This window comes from Salvia hispanica, chromosome 2 (assembly GCF_029641045.1).
Source record: "Salvia hispanica isolate PSC_SH4W2 chromosome 2, Shi_PSC_v1, whole genome shotgun sequence".
Classification (NCBI taxonomy): Eukaryota; Viridiplantae; Streptophyta; class Magnoliopsida; order Lamiales; family Lamiaceae; genus Salvia; species Salvia hispanica.
In genome coordinates, this window is record NC_142693.1 from 44,979,720 (window position 1) to 44,995,462 (window position 15,743).

At 34.8% G+C, this 15,743-nt stretch overlaps 1 protein-coding gene across 3 annotated transcripts; it reads left to right on the plus strand.

Annotated features, from left to right (window-relative positions):
* Positions 1–3,894: 3,894 nt before the first annotated feature.
* On the plus strand, positions 3,895–12,804 carry LOC125201931 (uncharacterized). Of its 3 annotated transcripts, XM_048100231.2 has the most exons (15): positions 3,895–4,081; positions 4,220–4,277; positions 4,423–4,533; positions 5,721–5,818; positions 5,908–5,991; positions 6,125–6,255; positions 7,263–7,335; positions 7,414–7,459; positions 7,566–7,675; positions 7,886–7,993; positions 8,070–8,129; positions 8,300–8,361; positions 10,263–10,575; positions 11,857–12,010; positions 12,101–12,804. In XM_048100231.2, the coding sequence occupies exons 1-15, from the start codon at positions 4,019–4,021 to the stop codon at positions 12,367–12,369; spliced, it is 1,740 nt and encodes a 579-aa protein (XP_047956188.1). In that variant the 5' UTR covers positions 3,895–4,018; the 3' UTR covers positions 12,370–12,804. The 3 variants fall into 3 exon arrangements, with proteins under 3 accessions (XP_047956188.1, XP_047956186.1, XP_047956187.1); XM_048100229.2 differs by having other exon boundaries at positions 3,899–4,081; positions 11,857–12,804; XM_048100230.2 differs by having other exon boundaries at positions 3,899–4,081; positions 8,070–8,090; positions 11,857–12,804.
* Positions 12,805–15,743: the final 2,939 nt, after the last annotated feature.

Below are 15,743 nucleotides of genomic sequence, written 5' to 3' on the forward strand. Positions count from 1 at the left end.
TCGTCTATTATTACATGACACAAATCGTCCATTATTGAGTAAATAAAATCCATTATACTGAAATATTTGTACGTTATATTTATCAGTTAAAACTACTCAAAATCACAATAAAAAAGTCTAATAAACATATGTTAGGTTTGGTATACTGAAAAGCATGTTTCGAGCAAGTTTCGCGCGAATAGAATCTTGCTTGTATACGTAAAACTCTACAATCCACTTTTAACCCGATTCAGTATTATTCGAGCAGTCTCGCACGAATAGAATCACTATTATTACTACATTGTGTTTGCTTGTGCATTTATAAGATGTTTTACAAACATTTAAATGCATAAGAAGTAAACAAAGTCTAAGTCTTTTGCTTAGTAGACCTGTTGTGGGCGTCGTCCACTTTAAGGTAACACGGTCAGATCTATGCAATGCTTTGCAAAAGAAAAAGAAGAATTTCACAACCTAGATAGACTTAGACTACCTATCGTGAAAGGTTGCAATGTCAGTCCGCATATTTCTAAGCCTTACTGAAATAAGATGACATTGGTGTGGTATAGCACTGAACGGATCTAACAGCAAGACGTGTCTTTATGCTATCTACTGAAAGACTAGGTCTTGATAAAATATTTTTTCTTAATCTACATATGTTAGTATTGAGCATACGGTATTGATTATGCACTACTTTGACTTATCAAATGGTGCGGGTTTTTCGCAACCCAATAATCCTGATATATTGGGTAGTGGTGATTAATATCTAGCGGTGCTAGGATTGCTATTATGTTGAAACGTGCGTGAGGTGAGTCTTGTTTGATAATGTCCTCAAGAGGAGCTCGAACAAGGTTTTATTATTCAAAAACTGGTCAGTTGGAGTTTTATTATTCTATGAATAATAAATAAATGTTTCTTGCTAAGTCCACTCTTGGAATTAATAAGATGTTAATTAATTAAGTCCATAGCAGACATTAATTAATTAATGGACATTTATATCTTAAGCGCGGGAAATAAATAATAAACAAAGTGAAAACCCGGATTACTTGTAATTTCAGATTTGGATGGGGAGAGTTCAATATTACTTCTGTAGTGGCTGCTCGTAATATTCCAATATAAACTTGTATTAAATTGTGGGTTCAATTTAATTAGTAAAAAGCTAATTGGGTGAGCCCATATCCAAAACCTTCCATAGATCCCTGTCTGGGCCCAAAAGGAACTTAATATAAATAGGAGAATAAAGGAGACAGAAATCATTCATTATTATTTACTCATATTTTTCGTCTCCCTCTACCTAGAGGAGTTCGAATTTCTCTCCTAATTGGAGAAGGATTTCTTCTGTCTTCTTTATTCGAGTCCTAGTATTTTGATAAGATCAGCCCACCCTGATATCGAGATATAGTTCGGGAACCAGAGAGAAGATCTGTGGTCTAGTATTGAAGATCATCGTGGAGAAGGCGCGAGCAATCGACGATTCTTTGGAGAATCAAATCGGTAACCCTGAACCGTAGAATTCATGTTTTAGGATTTACTTTCTTTGAGCATGAATTATTTGCGTTCTAGCATGCAATTATCTGTTTAACATGTGAATTGATTAATCGCATAATCGGTCAAATAGATCCGTGTCTGATTTATTTGTTTTGTACAAGTCTTCCGCTGTGCAAGGGGCTCCTAACCCTATCAACATATACATTACAGGACACAAATCGTCCATTACTGAGTAAATAAAATCCATTACAATGAAATATTTTCACATTATGTTTATAAGTTAAAACTACTCATAAAATCAGAACAAAAACGTCTCAGAAACATATACATTACAGAACATAAATTGTCCATTATTGAGTAAATAAAATCCATTACACGGAAATATTTGTACATTATGTTTAGTATAAAACTCTAAATCGTTGACTTTGTGGTGTTTTCACGGCTATAATCGTCTCGGAGACTGATCTCTTACCAAAAATTGAAACTTTGAAACCATACCTTGTTGTCGATTGAAAATTTTCCACCGATTAAAATGGTGCTGCGTCGACCGAAGGTGTTAAGTGGGCAGAAATCGACTCTTCCAATGGAGTTTCTCCGATTTTGAAGCAACTAGGGTTTCTAACCTCACTTTCTCCATCTGTTCATAATAAACCATAAATTCACCGAAAATCGAATTCAAAAATGCGACGGTTACGCACATGTTGTGTGACATTGTTAAGTAGAAAAAATCAGAACATCTCTTACCAACAATCGAGCTCGGCGAAAATGAAACCTAACCTATTATCGATGGCAAATCAACCGTCGACTGCTGATGGAGGCTGAAAAAAACTGAGAATCGTCGACTTTGGGATGTTTTGACGGCGAAAATCGACCATGAGATGGGGGATTCTATGCTTTTCCGGCGGCTAGGGTTTAGAAATGAGTTGGAATTGGGGGAGAAGGGTTTGGAACGTGATTTGAGCGATATGAGACGTTTGGAGTGAGAGTAAGAGAGTGGATGGAATGTCAAGCGGTTTCAATGAAAATCACGCTTAATTGTAGGAACTGCCATTTTTAATTCATCATTGTTTTACTCTTATACCCTTATAATGCACGAAATATGACCAATAATGTAGCACGAGATAAGTTCCACAATTTTGATCTTAACCGTCCACATCTCTAATATAATGGATGATATTAAGAAGGAAATAAACACTAAGGGGTCAATAGGACCCTAATGCTCCCCTATAAATATAAGTATAGATATATATTAGATTAGAGAGGAATGTGATCTAATGCAAACTCTAAATATTGTAAAAACTCCAAACTATGATCTGGACCGTTAGAAAATGTCAACAGATGAAAAAATAGTATCAACATAAATGTCAACACAGTGTCAACGGTTGATGCTGTGTTGCTATTGTGTTGACATTGTGTTGATATTTTCTGTTGCTACTATTTTGTCATCTGTTGATATTTTTTAACGGTCCAGATCATAGTTTGGAGTTTGTACAATATATGAGTTTGCATTTGATCATATATTAGAAATATGTAATCTTATTTGGAATAAATTAAAAATAAAAATATATCATTTTAATTGGGATATTTGTACCAAATTAAAATAAAAGTAATATGTTTTGTAGTATAAATTACTGGTCCTTACCTCAAGCCTCCGTCCCACATAATTAACCCAGTATTCCATATTGGATCGTCCCACATAATTTGTCCCATTTCACTTTTACCATTTTTGGTAGTGGACCCCATATTTCACTAACTCATTCCTACTCACATTTTATTATAAAACTAATACTTTAAAAGTAGGACCCACATGTCACCAACTTTTTCAACTCACTTTCCATTAGATTTCTTAAAACCCGTGTCGGATCAAAGTGTCCCAAATTATGTGGGACGAAGGGAGTCACTTTATATTAGTATAAATATAAATATAAATATAAATATAAATATAGATATAAATTGGATTAGAAATATATCATTTTAATTGGTACTCCCTCTATTCCATAGTAATGGAGACGTTTCTTTTCGACACGGAGATTAAGAAAAGTTGTGTTAGGTGAGTTTAGTAAATGGAGAATAAAGTGGAAAATGAAAAAAAGGTAGAGAGATGAAAAGAGAAAAAAGTAACAGAGAGTAAAGTAAGTGTGGAAAAATGTGTTGACTTTTACTAAAAAGAGAAATGACTCTATTACTATAGAACGTACCAAAATGATAAAATGACTCTATTACTGTCAAACGGGGGTATATTTTTACCAAATTAAAATAAGAGTAATATTTTTGTAGTATAAATTAACTATCCAAATAATGCTTACGTGGATTAAATAAAACCTGTGCTCACGGATTGTAATTTCATAAAATATGTAGCGTAGAATTTAGATCGGACTGTACAACTAGGTAGAAATTTTATCAAAATTATTTATTAACTTTATTATACACTCAAAAAACAATATTTATAGTTTCATCAACAATAGTATACTAGTTTGGTTGTACTGTAACTTGTTACTAAGTAGGGCAGACCGGAAAATTCATTTCGCCGGCATGGCCACCTGAGCTCCCTTACATGACGTCGCCCTATTCTAGCGAAGCCAGGAGTTTGCTTTCTCGCCTAAAACCTGCCTTCCAGGTTAATCATTTCAAAGCACAGCGTTTATATATATATATTTTTCACTTAAGCATTTGATCAAACACCTGGTTCATACTTCAAATTGCGGCCGCGTGATTCTTCATTCATTCTGCTTAACACCTTTGCCGTCTCATACAGAGGTTGAAGTGCAGCTTTGTCGAAGAAAGGAGTCGCGCACATTTTTCTTCTCATATGGGTTCGTTTTGACAAACTTCGGAAAACCTTTAATTTACTTGAACATTAGGGCTTCTAAATAGATTATTTTCTTGTGCCAGTGTGTTATTTGTTATTTTTTCAACTATGATACATTCGAGTCTTTTAATTAGATTTTATGTTTTCAGGTGAAGGCGAGTTCTCCAAATGGAGGAAGTTGGACTCTAGGAAATTTGGGTTAGAAAGGCCAAAAATATCTGTTGCTTCTTGGACAGTTTTGAGGAATTTACGTGCAAAAGGTGGTATCTTGTATGAGTTAGATGTGACATGCTTATGTACCATTTGTTTGGAAGTTTGGAAAAATTATGAATTTTAAAATTCTGAGCTGCGCCACTATCTGTTGTAAAATCTGCTCTCTCTACTACAAAGTGCTTAACTTTGACATATAGTTCTTTCTGCATTGTTTTGATGGTATTGATTTTGTTTGGAGTTTCTTGTATGGTATTGAGTTGTGTGAACCTTCTCTTCAATCACCGTAAATGGAACTGTATCTCATGGTTTTCTTTGTTCAACAGTTTAGCATATGTGTTGGTTCATCGTGGTAGCTAAGTAGTTCTCTTTATATGACTGTGGTGTGTTAAGTGCTAGGCTAGAGTGGACTAAGTTTCTTAGTAGAATATGTAGAAAATTTGCTTGGACAGAAATTTAGAAATCTTAGTAAATGTGTAGAATACTTTAGTGAACCTTGAAAGTTTTTTGGTGTTACCAATACCATCTAACATTTACAAATTCTTGGAACCCTGTACAATATTTATAGAAAAATCTTCTAGATATGAATCTATAGACTTCTATACAATCGCTAGAAGATTACATGTACAAGCAAGCAAAGTACTTGGGCTATTATGGAGGGCTAAGATAGTTTGGACTTTGGACATAGGAAGAACCTCCAAGTCGAGTCATAATTGGAAAAACATGCCCAAGTGTGTGTCAAGTAGCTGTAAATGATTGGCAAAACTATTTTCACAAAGGTTGAAAGAATCACATCAACCCTACAGATGGTGTGAGATAATTACTTTCAAGATGATGCACATATATAGTTCAAATGCTTTTAATTACTTAAGATGAACGTCAAGTAAACATATTAGAAGCAATAACCGTATAGCTGAAAGGAGAACCTTGGAAGTTGGAACTAGTTCATAATCTTGCATGTCCTATTCAAGTTGCTTATCTCATAAGATTAAAATTTTGGTTGAGAAGTTGATCCTGATGAATTATGTTGATTGATCAATTATGCACAGCCTTGGTCAGTATACCAACCGTAGGATTTTTTCTCTTGCCTTTTAAGTTCAAATTATTGGATTAATGATGCTTCAACATGTGTACTCAAGCTTTAAAAGTTTTTTTATTCCTTTTTATTTCCCCTACCCAAGTAAGTGTTGGTTGGAAACATTTATGGTTGTCTAATTATTGAAGCTTGAATGCACAGGATTTGAGGCCTACTTAGTTGGTGGATGTGTTAGAGACTTACTTCTCAATAAGGTGCCAAAGGACTTTGACGTGATCACAACAGCAGGGCTTAAACAGGTCCTTTTACTTTCAAGAGTTGTTTGCTGATTGTATCAACAAATGCATATTGAAAAGCCTGCTCTAAACTGTAATATGCGAATTTGAAGGTCAAGAGGACATTTCAGTGTGCATTAATTGTTGGAAAGCGATTCCCTATATGTATAGTCACTGTAAAAGGCTCTGCGGTGGAGGTTAGTGCCTATTCATATGATGTTTGAGCTTCTGCAATTTTCCCTACATCTATGCCTAGCTATAGTTTACTTCTTATACCACACATTTTAAAGGTGCTCAATGGATCAAGCATTTCTTACTTTCATTTTTCAGGTATCAAGTTTTGACACTATAGCCAAAGATTCTGGAGAAAAAGCAGAAGTCTCCCAAAAGCCGAGGGGTTGTGATCCAAGAGACTTTCTTCGCTGGAAAAATTGCCTGCACAGAGACTTCACGGTGAACAGGTTGAATCCTTGCTTTTCATTTTTATAAGTTTAAATAACTCCAGTGATGTACTCTAACCTGATTTCTTGTATCGATTTCCCCTTTCATCATAGTAGGTATGCAGAATAATGTCAACTTCAGTTCAGCCATTGTATTTCAGTTGGCCCAGTTTTGTGTCATACGAATAATTCTGTTATATGAAGCATCTATACAGTACATTCTGAGCCGTCATGTATACAATCTAATCATCCAGAAAGAATAATGTAATCATTCAGAAAGAATTGTAATTAGGTAACTAAAAACCCGTCACTGAAAGTTAGACCAATGCTACTGTGGTGGGAGAGCTTTAACTATTATCTTTCTGTGTATGTTTTATACTCCCTCCGTCCCACTTTAGGAGTCCCGGTTGAGTTCGGCACGGGTATTAAGAAATGTAAAGGAAATTTGGTGATAAAAGATAGTGGAATGTGGGTCCTACTTTTTTATATTAGTTTTATAATAAAATGTGAGTGGAAAAAGGTTAGTGGAACGTGGGGCCTAATACCATTTATAGAATATTCCAACCGGGACTCCTAAAGTGGGACACCCAAAAATGGTAAACCAGGTCTCCTAAAGTAGGACGGAGGGAGTACTTTTTTCTTATTGCAAATTTGCAATTGCTTTACAGAAACAACCTGATTTCAAGTGGAAATGGAATTAAATCTATTATGTTATGCTAATTGGGGAAGAATTCTGATCATAACTGGGGAAATAATCCTGATGGCTAAGTGTGTACTTACTGCAAGATGCTTTTGAGGGAGTTTCATAATCATTACAGTCTTCTAGTTGAGTACTTGATCATTTTTACCTCTACGCAAAGAAGTAGGGGGAAGATCATTAATATATTTCCTTCTGGAGCTCTCCATCCCTTTTAAACTGCTTCGAAAAAAAGAGTAGTTTGTTGACCTTTTCTGCATATATATATGTTTTCACTTTTTTTTCTGCCTCTAGACTAACTACGCTCTAATATTGGTTACATTTGAAACAGCTTATTTTTTGATCCTTTTGCAAATGTGATCTATGACTATACTAATGCAATTATGGACTTGAAGTCTTTGAAGGTAAGGATTTCCTTTAAGGGCACAACATTTTCTTACTATCTTAATTTTTTGAAAGTTGTTCTTTGTTGACTATAACAGCTAAGAACAGTGAAACCAGCTCACTTGTCATTCAAAGAGGATCAAGGTTGTTACATCATACTGACGCAAATGTATTATCTTAAATTATACTCGATGTGGTATCAATTTTTTTGATTTATAAATTAACCACTATACCCAACATCTTTGTTCAGCGAGGATTTTGCGTGGATTGAGACTTGCAGCTCGTCTCAACTTGTCATTTTCTGAGGAGACAGAGAATGCTCTATATAGCCTCTCTTCATCAGTTGCTAACCTGAGCACGGTAAGTCTACAGTTTCTAACTACTCACCATGTGTACCTTGTCCCTTATGTTTTCTTATGATACTGAAATGAGAGACTTTCTAGCATTTCCCATTTTGATTTTCTTGCTTTCTCTTTGTTAAACCTTCTTGCTCTGTTATCAATTTCCTCCCAGGCCATTTTGTGGTCTGATTTATTTCACAAGAGGTTTTAAACAATGCTTTTTTTCCAGTCCAGGATATTTATGGAGATGAATTATATGCTCTCATATGGAGCTGCTGAGCGCTCCCTTCTTAAGCTTAAAAGGTTTCAGCTACTAGATATATTGCTACCATTAAATGTAAGTTTATTTATGTTGTTCAAAATCAACACTTTTTGATCTGAGCATGTATGATTGAGCATCAATTTTATCGCAGGCAGCATATCTTTCCAAGCAGGTACATAATCAACTTGGTATACGTTCCTCAGTTTTAATGGTTAGCTTCCTTGGCCTTTTGTGGTATATATTACATCTATTTTATGTGTGCTATACCTTTTTCTGCTTGTCTTCTAATCCTGCTTTATACAATACCGTTTGATTTTGATTTCTCCATGTATCATTGTCTTTTTCTGACTTTTGATCACTGATCTTTATAATCCTCTCCAGAAATTATTTTCCAATTTGGATCAGTTGATTACTTGTGACCGACCTTGTAATGACAGTTTGTGGTGAGTTACTACTCCTTTTTATTGTCTTTGTTCAAACTGAAAATAAAATATACACATCCATGTCCATACACATACGGGGCTTGCAGTTGTCTAATTCACTACAGTGAATATGCAGGACAATGTACTATTATTTCCCCACAACATAACGTTAGTTCACATTATGTATATGTTTCGAGGAGCTAAATAGTAAATAATTAAGTAGTACAAATGAGGAAATACAGAGGCCGAGCAACATGAGTTACTGTCTTCATCGTCAATCCCACAATCTATAATGGTTTGAAATAACCCACTTTTCCTCCAGGCTCCCTTCCCCTTGACAGCAGCAGAATAATTTATTCACCAACGGCCTTCCCTGGTTTCTTTCACTCCTTTCTCAGTCACCCTCTATCTTGTTCATATTTGTATTGACAGTCACCCAAGGCTGCACTCTGTTTTTGACAACTCATAATATGATAGACACATGTTCCTTCTGTTTAAAGCCTTTTTTTCATATACGGATGATCATTTTATTTTGCTTGGGTTGAAAGAGAATGACCAATTCCATATAAATAAATGAAAAGAAGTAAAAGGAATGGATCTTTTATTATATACTCTCTCCGTTCCGCGGTAGTGGAGTCATTTCTTTTCGGCACATGATTTAAGAAATATTGTGTTAAGTGAGTTCAGTAAAGGAAGAATAAAGATATAGGGAAGGTAGAGAGATGAAAGAGCATAAAGTAAGAGAGAGTAAATGTGTTGACTTTTTCTAGAAAAGGAAATGACTTACTATTATGGAACGTACCAAAATGGCAAATTGACTCCACTACTGCGGAATGGGGGAGTATCAAACGTGCCATCATTTCCTATGACAATCAAAGATGCCAAATTCCTAGGTAAGGGTAAGAGTAGTTCAGCTGATACTCAAATGCCTTTTTCAAGAATTGCTCGTCTTTGGGCATATATTGGATTGGATTGTAGATATGTTAGTACTTCTTTTCCTTCTATTTCTCTGCTTTTCTGCAAAATTAGCCTTCAGTTGCATACTTGCACACGATTCATATGGTGGAACTATTTTAAGAAAACAAATATGTCACTTCCTTCCTTCCTGTAGTTGGAGATAAATCCGTGACCAATATATGCATACCTATCTCAATTCTCGACATTTATACTTTAGATGTATTTTGGAAAAAAATTACTTGTGTTTCTCCACTTGGTCTCTATTATTGGTATGTAGATTGATGACCTTAGGAGCATATTTAAATCTTGGTGCAACCGTTTTGTATGATGTTACACGACCATAGGGGTCACATGTAATTTTCAATGTGACCACGCACTAAATTTCTTTATCATTCCTTCCCGCTGACTATGGCTAGTCATCATATAATTCATGTTTTTGTCGAAGAGCAACACCTTCTTCCCTCGATAGCCCCAACCAAATTCCAATAGCTGCACCTAGCGCAATATGTATTTGTTGGGGATGGAGTTCAGTCTGTATTTTGTATTACGGGCAAATACGTTATCAAGCAATCATTATATATACATATGCAAGCGGTGAGGATGGTGAATATCTTAACATGAGATAAAATTGGGATCTTTGTTCAAGTGTAAGTTTAGTTGTTCTTCTTGGTTTCCAAGATATTAAGCAACAATTATCGTCTTCTATAATAGTTGATTTCATACTTTCATATTGTATCTCAATATATTCGAATTTGTACTAAGTTATTTGCTAGTGTAGATTTCTAATGTTGTCCACCTTCAAAAATAGTACTTGTAAGTGATTTGTATAAATTCCTAAAACTACTAGTTACTCATTCAGTTATTTTTGTCAAGAGCCTGCTTTCATCCTCTTTATTGTCCTTTTCTCTTCTGTCTTCTTTTTCGTTTCCGTTTTTTTCCTGTTCTTACTTGTATTTACGGAACAGGGTTGCAATCTTGGCGTTTCACCTGGCAATATGTAGTAATCCTCAACATCCTATCGTCATTTTGACCTTTACCTCACTTCTGCATTATAGAACGATGGAAGAAAGCATAAGATTTGCAAGACAAAATGCTCAAGCTACCAGAACTGACATGCCTGAAATCATGGGTGTTCTCGACAATTTACTGGATGATGAAATAGTAGAAAGAGTGACTTTGTTTATTGAGCAAGTCATAAATTCTGTACATGTTCTGATCAAGAAAGAGTCTCTTTTGGAATCAATAACCAGGTTTCCCGAGTTTCCATCTTCTGGTTTGGTAAGTACTATTTGGTGTCATGAGTGAGCTCTTCTACTGCCCCATACTTTTATTTACTATTCAAGAGTTACGGCCTTTTGTTTAATTAATCCTTGAAGATATGCTTTTGAGCAAGTGTTATGTTTTCTATCATATATGTCTATCATTGAAGTTATGGCCATGATGGCGAGATTTGCTCATGTTCTTTTGCTTTTACAGTATGCATTTAAATCAACATATTTGCCAATAAATTCCTAAACTTACACCAAATTTTGGTTTTGCATACCAGCTTTAAAATCTGCCTGTAAATTACTATATGTTCTAACATTTTGATGCTGACATAACTTGATGACTTACTTGGCACCATCATACTTCAACCAAAACAACGTCACATTGTCTGCAATTGTAGGCAGTGAAACAATGTCTTATTATTCTAAATTAGTAATTTCATTTGTTGTACTTCATTCATCTTGTTTTTTGTTCCCCCCCCCCCCCCACCTCCATTTCAGTCTTTCTTAATACAATCCCAATCCAACAAATGAAATTATTTAATTCAACATAATAAGACATTGTTTTGCCGTCTACAATGTGACATCGTGTTGGTTGACGTTTGATAGTGTCACGTAAGTAAGTCATCAAATCATGCTAGCATCATAATATTAATTGGTTGCAAATTAGAATAAATTCACAATTTGACAATGTACTGGTGGATTTGAAGCTGGTATGCAAAACCAAAGTTTGCGCAAGTTTAGGAATTTAGAGGCAAATTACCAAGATGTCCTATGATTAGTTTTTTTTGTTGAGAAAGTAGTGATTTAATATATTGAACTGAAATTTCTGCCGTATGCTTGCTAGTTGCGAATTCTTTGTTGTCGAAACTATTTAAAGTTGCACGTATATTGAACTTTGGATCCAAACTCTCTACACTAATGCGTGTGCTATAATTTAACCTACGTAAATTCATTCTTTTTTTTCAAATTTGTATTTTATGAATCAGGGATATATGGTGTTAATAGAATTTGGTCATTTCTATACTAATATCAAGATTAAAGGGCTAAGATATTCGTTTTATGTTTTGTTGGCCTTCCCAATAGACTAGTGTAGAAGCCATTGTTCATTGTGATTTATCTCTTTGACGAAAGATGCATTAACACGATTTCTGTTATTGATGGTATAATATCAAATTTGTTAACATCTGAATGTGTTGAGAAATCATGGGATACTATCCAAATGTGTTGATGAATGAAGCCACTTTAATTCGCCAACTAGTTTTGGTACTTACTGTTGTGACTTGTCTTTCAGGTTTTCATACCTCAAAAAATGGGGCAGAAAGTAAAGAATATTTTTAACATTTTGGGCAATGGTGTCAATTCTGTAAAGGCCAATGAAAGAGGTCAGGAGTTACGTCACCAGTTGCTAAAAGAAGGAAATGTAAATGAGACAAGGTTCGTGCTTGGTAAGATTCTAGCGACAACTCTGCTTCACAGTAAAAAGCGAACACAAGGATCGGATGCTGAAGATGGAAAGAATGATTTACTTGTAACAGACCAACAACAGAAGTTGGGAGATTTTGAACAGACTCGGAATACAGCAGGTCATCTCAGCAACTATTTTGCTATGGATACAAATGTGAACAAGAGGAGAGCAACACCATCAAGCTACAAGAAATTGTCTGATGTTGCTACTAAGAGGACAAGGTTATCCGATGGAGAATGGGGGAGTAAGGGTCGTGACTCACACAGTCATGGATCAAATCCAGGTAAGAAGATTCTGAAAGACGACCATGTGAATGCAGAGACTCGCAGTAATAGATAGCTCTGCCATATGGTTGATCAAAGTGAGCAGCGATACTGCGACGTAAGAAGATAATTCTCGGTCCACTGAGTTTGATTCAGTTCAAGACTTTGAGGTATCTCTGCCAACTCTGTATTTTTTGGCTCGCGGGAAAGGTTCGTTCATAGGGAAATTGATGTGAAACAGAGCTTAAGCAACAATTAACTATATCCCATTCAAGAAGCAGTTCTTTTGTTGGAACATTTTGATGTTATATGCATGTCTTTGGTTCTACTTATAGTATGTATTAGTTAGTTGATATCTGATTTTCGCTTGATGTTTAAACTATTTTTAGTGTTGTATTTATCTTTAAGATGTTCGATTATTTTATAATTGAACCACCATGTTTGATATTTTTCAATCAGATTTACAAGTTACAACCACTTTTATTATACTCCCTTTAGTTGATATCTGATTTTTGCTTGATGTTTAAACTATTTATAGTGTTGTATTTATCTTTAACATGTTCGATTATTTTATAATTGAACCACCATGTTTGATATTTTTCAATCAGATTTACAACCACTTTTGTTATACTCCCTTTAGTTGATATCTGATTTTTGCTTGATGTTTAAACTATTTATGGTGTTGTATTTATCTTTAACATGTTCGATTATTTTATAATTGAACCACCATGTTTGATACTTCATCCGTACGCAAATATGAGTCTCATTTTTTTTTACATGAATTTTACGAAATGTTAAGAAAAAATGAGTGAAAGAAAGTTAATAGGATACACTTGTATATATATTAGTTTTAAATGATATGTGAGTGGAAAGAGTTAGTTGAATATGAGTGGAAAGAGGTCTACTTACCATTTTTAGTAATTATGAACCGAGATTCCTATTCGCGGATGGATAGAGGGAGTATTTTTCAATCAGATTACAACCACTTTTATTACACTCTAAATGACACATTTCCAAAAATAGAATCATTACACTCTCTACTTCTTCATTTTCTCTAACTTTATTCTTCCCACTTAACTCACAAAATAACACTACATAAAATCTCATGCCGGAATAGAAATGCTCTAGTTAGAGTGGGACGCAGGGAGTGTAACATTGGTAAAGTAGGAGAGGGATAAAAAATAACTAAACTAAGTAGGCTTGCAAATTCGGGTACCCAATGATACCCAAACTCGAAAAATTGGGTATCGAAACCCAAAATCTCGACTTACACATGAATTCGAGTACATTAATACCCGTACCAGACTAATTGGATACCTAAAAATATTATGTTTCATTTTTTTGTATTTATATAAAGGGATATTGGCCCCTAATATCGTAGAACTTTTAAAAAGTTGAGTTTTTTTCACGAACTTTCAATTTGGCAAATAATATCATGAACTTTATCTGAGTTTGTTGTATCCCACCAACGAAAAAAATCCGGCAAATAATATCATGATACAGATTTTTTTTCCTAATTTCTCGACAACTACTTCGAGAATTTCAAGTTCTTCAATCTTTTAGGATAGTTTTTCTTGAAGCACACCCTCTAAGTTGTTCTTTAGTCCATTAATATAGACGATTTTTTTTCGCTAGTGGAAAATAACAAACTCGGATAAAATTTTGTGATATTATTTGCCAAGTTGAAAGTCGTATAAAAATCCTAATTTTTTGAAAATCCTATGATATTAAGGACCAATATCCCTTATATAAAGTATATTGTTTACGGGACAAATCAAATTTAGTGTTTTGGATAAGTTATATATTTATAATTATGATTGGGTTAAATACTTAAATACCCATTTTCTTTATTTTATATTGTTTTAATCATCAATTTTTATTATTACATTCGCCCGCAGAAATAATTTGAATAATAGACACCACGAATGTTAAAGCAAAATTGCTGTTATGAGTAAGACTATAGATATAGGTGGTGTTCGGTCGTCAAGATATAATAATATTAAGATATAATCTAGGATTGAGTTGTGATATTATTTTAGTCATATGGGTTAGCTAAGACTAATTATCCCATAATTATCCATCTAATATTTTGTGAGATTGAATCTCATAAACCAAACACACTACAAATTTAATTCCGGATATAATCTTGTAAACCGAACACCCTGAAGAGCTAGGTTTTTAGAAGCTAATGATGGTTAGCAAAAGAGTGTTCTAAAATTAATGAAGAAAACCCTCGGTCCAGGAAATCCGCTAGACACTGGGTCTAGGAACTCAGAGAACCTTGAGCTACCTGTCGTTGGGCACATAATCACTACCTTAACTCCCCTTTCAAAACCCTCAACCCGCTTTAATTAAGAAAACTAGTACGTGGGAATAGGGATCGAATCCACAGAGATGAATATGCAAGTAAACATGTTCAAAGACTCGGGAACTATTTTTTTGGCTGCTGCCACGCAATTTTTGGGGTTGAGCTTTAATTCCTAGACTTGGTAATTAAAATATTCTATTCTAACATCTAGATCTAGGCAAAGACATAAAAACATGCATATCAACCAAAATAGAGCGAGACAATTGCTAGATCGAATGAACCATTTCCTAAATTAACCTAGACCTAGGAAAGAAACTAAATGTGGGGACCATTCTCTGAAAAGGTACAGTACGATTGAAAACCTGCAAAATAACTAACTAAAGGACTAACTAACAGCGACATCATCTCCTCCAATATTTATCACGAAACAACCAGTTAAAACAGAGCAAGAACGAAGATCAAAGCAAAGTAAACGAAATTAAACCGATAGAAATGAAGAACAGTTAAAACTAAAGCAGATCTACGGCTACTAGACGAGGCAAACGAGAATGCAGAACTTAAACAACTGAATGAAACAAAAACCAGCAGATCCAACCACGGGACGCTTAATCCACTCCGGATCCAAGCCATCCGCAACAACCAAACATCATTTCCATCTCCGATCCTCACAAGTCTATGTAGATTCAACCGATAGACAACAGATTCTTACAAAACAACTCCAAACCCAGATCAATCAACAATAATCAGCAAATCAAACCCAAAACAACACGATAAGATAAACGAAACAAAAGCAGTGATATCCATAGCAAAATACGAAATATCCAACGATAGCAACAACACAAGGCCGAGCCTCGAACAGTGAGGACTCGGCGAGTACCAACAGTAGACAGAAAAATAAAAGACAATTGTTTCTTCGCCTCCGCAGAGACGGTGTTGCACCCAAACTTCCGATAAAACGAGAAACCCCCTAAGATTTCCCTCCAAGTGTGTGAGTGTGTAGAGAAAAAGTGAAAAACTAAGCTAGGAGCTGAAAGGTGATGATGCTTCATGTTGATTGCGTGCTCCTTTTTTATAATGGATAGAGCTTCTAGACTGATCTTGTAATGCCCATTTTGCCCTTCGATTCGATGCTCTTTTGTCTA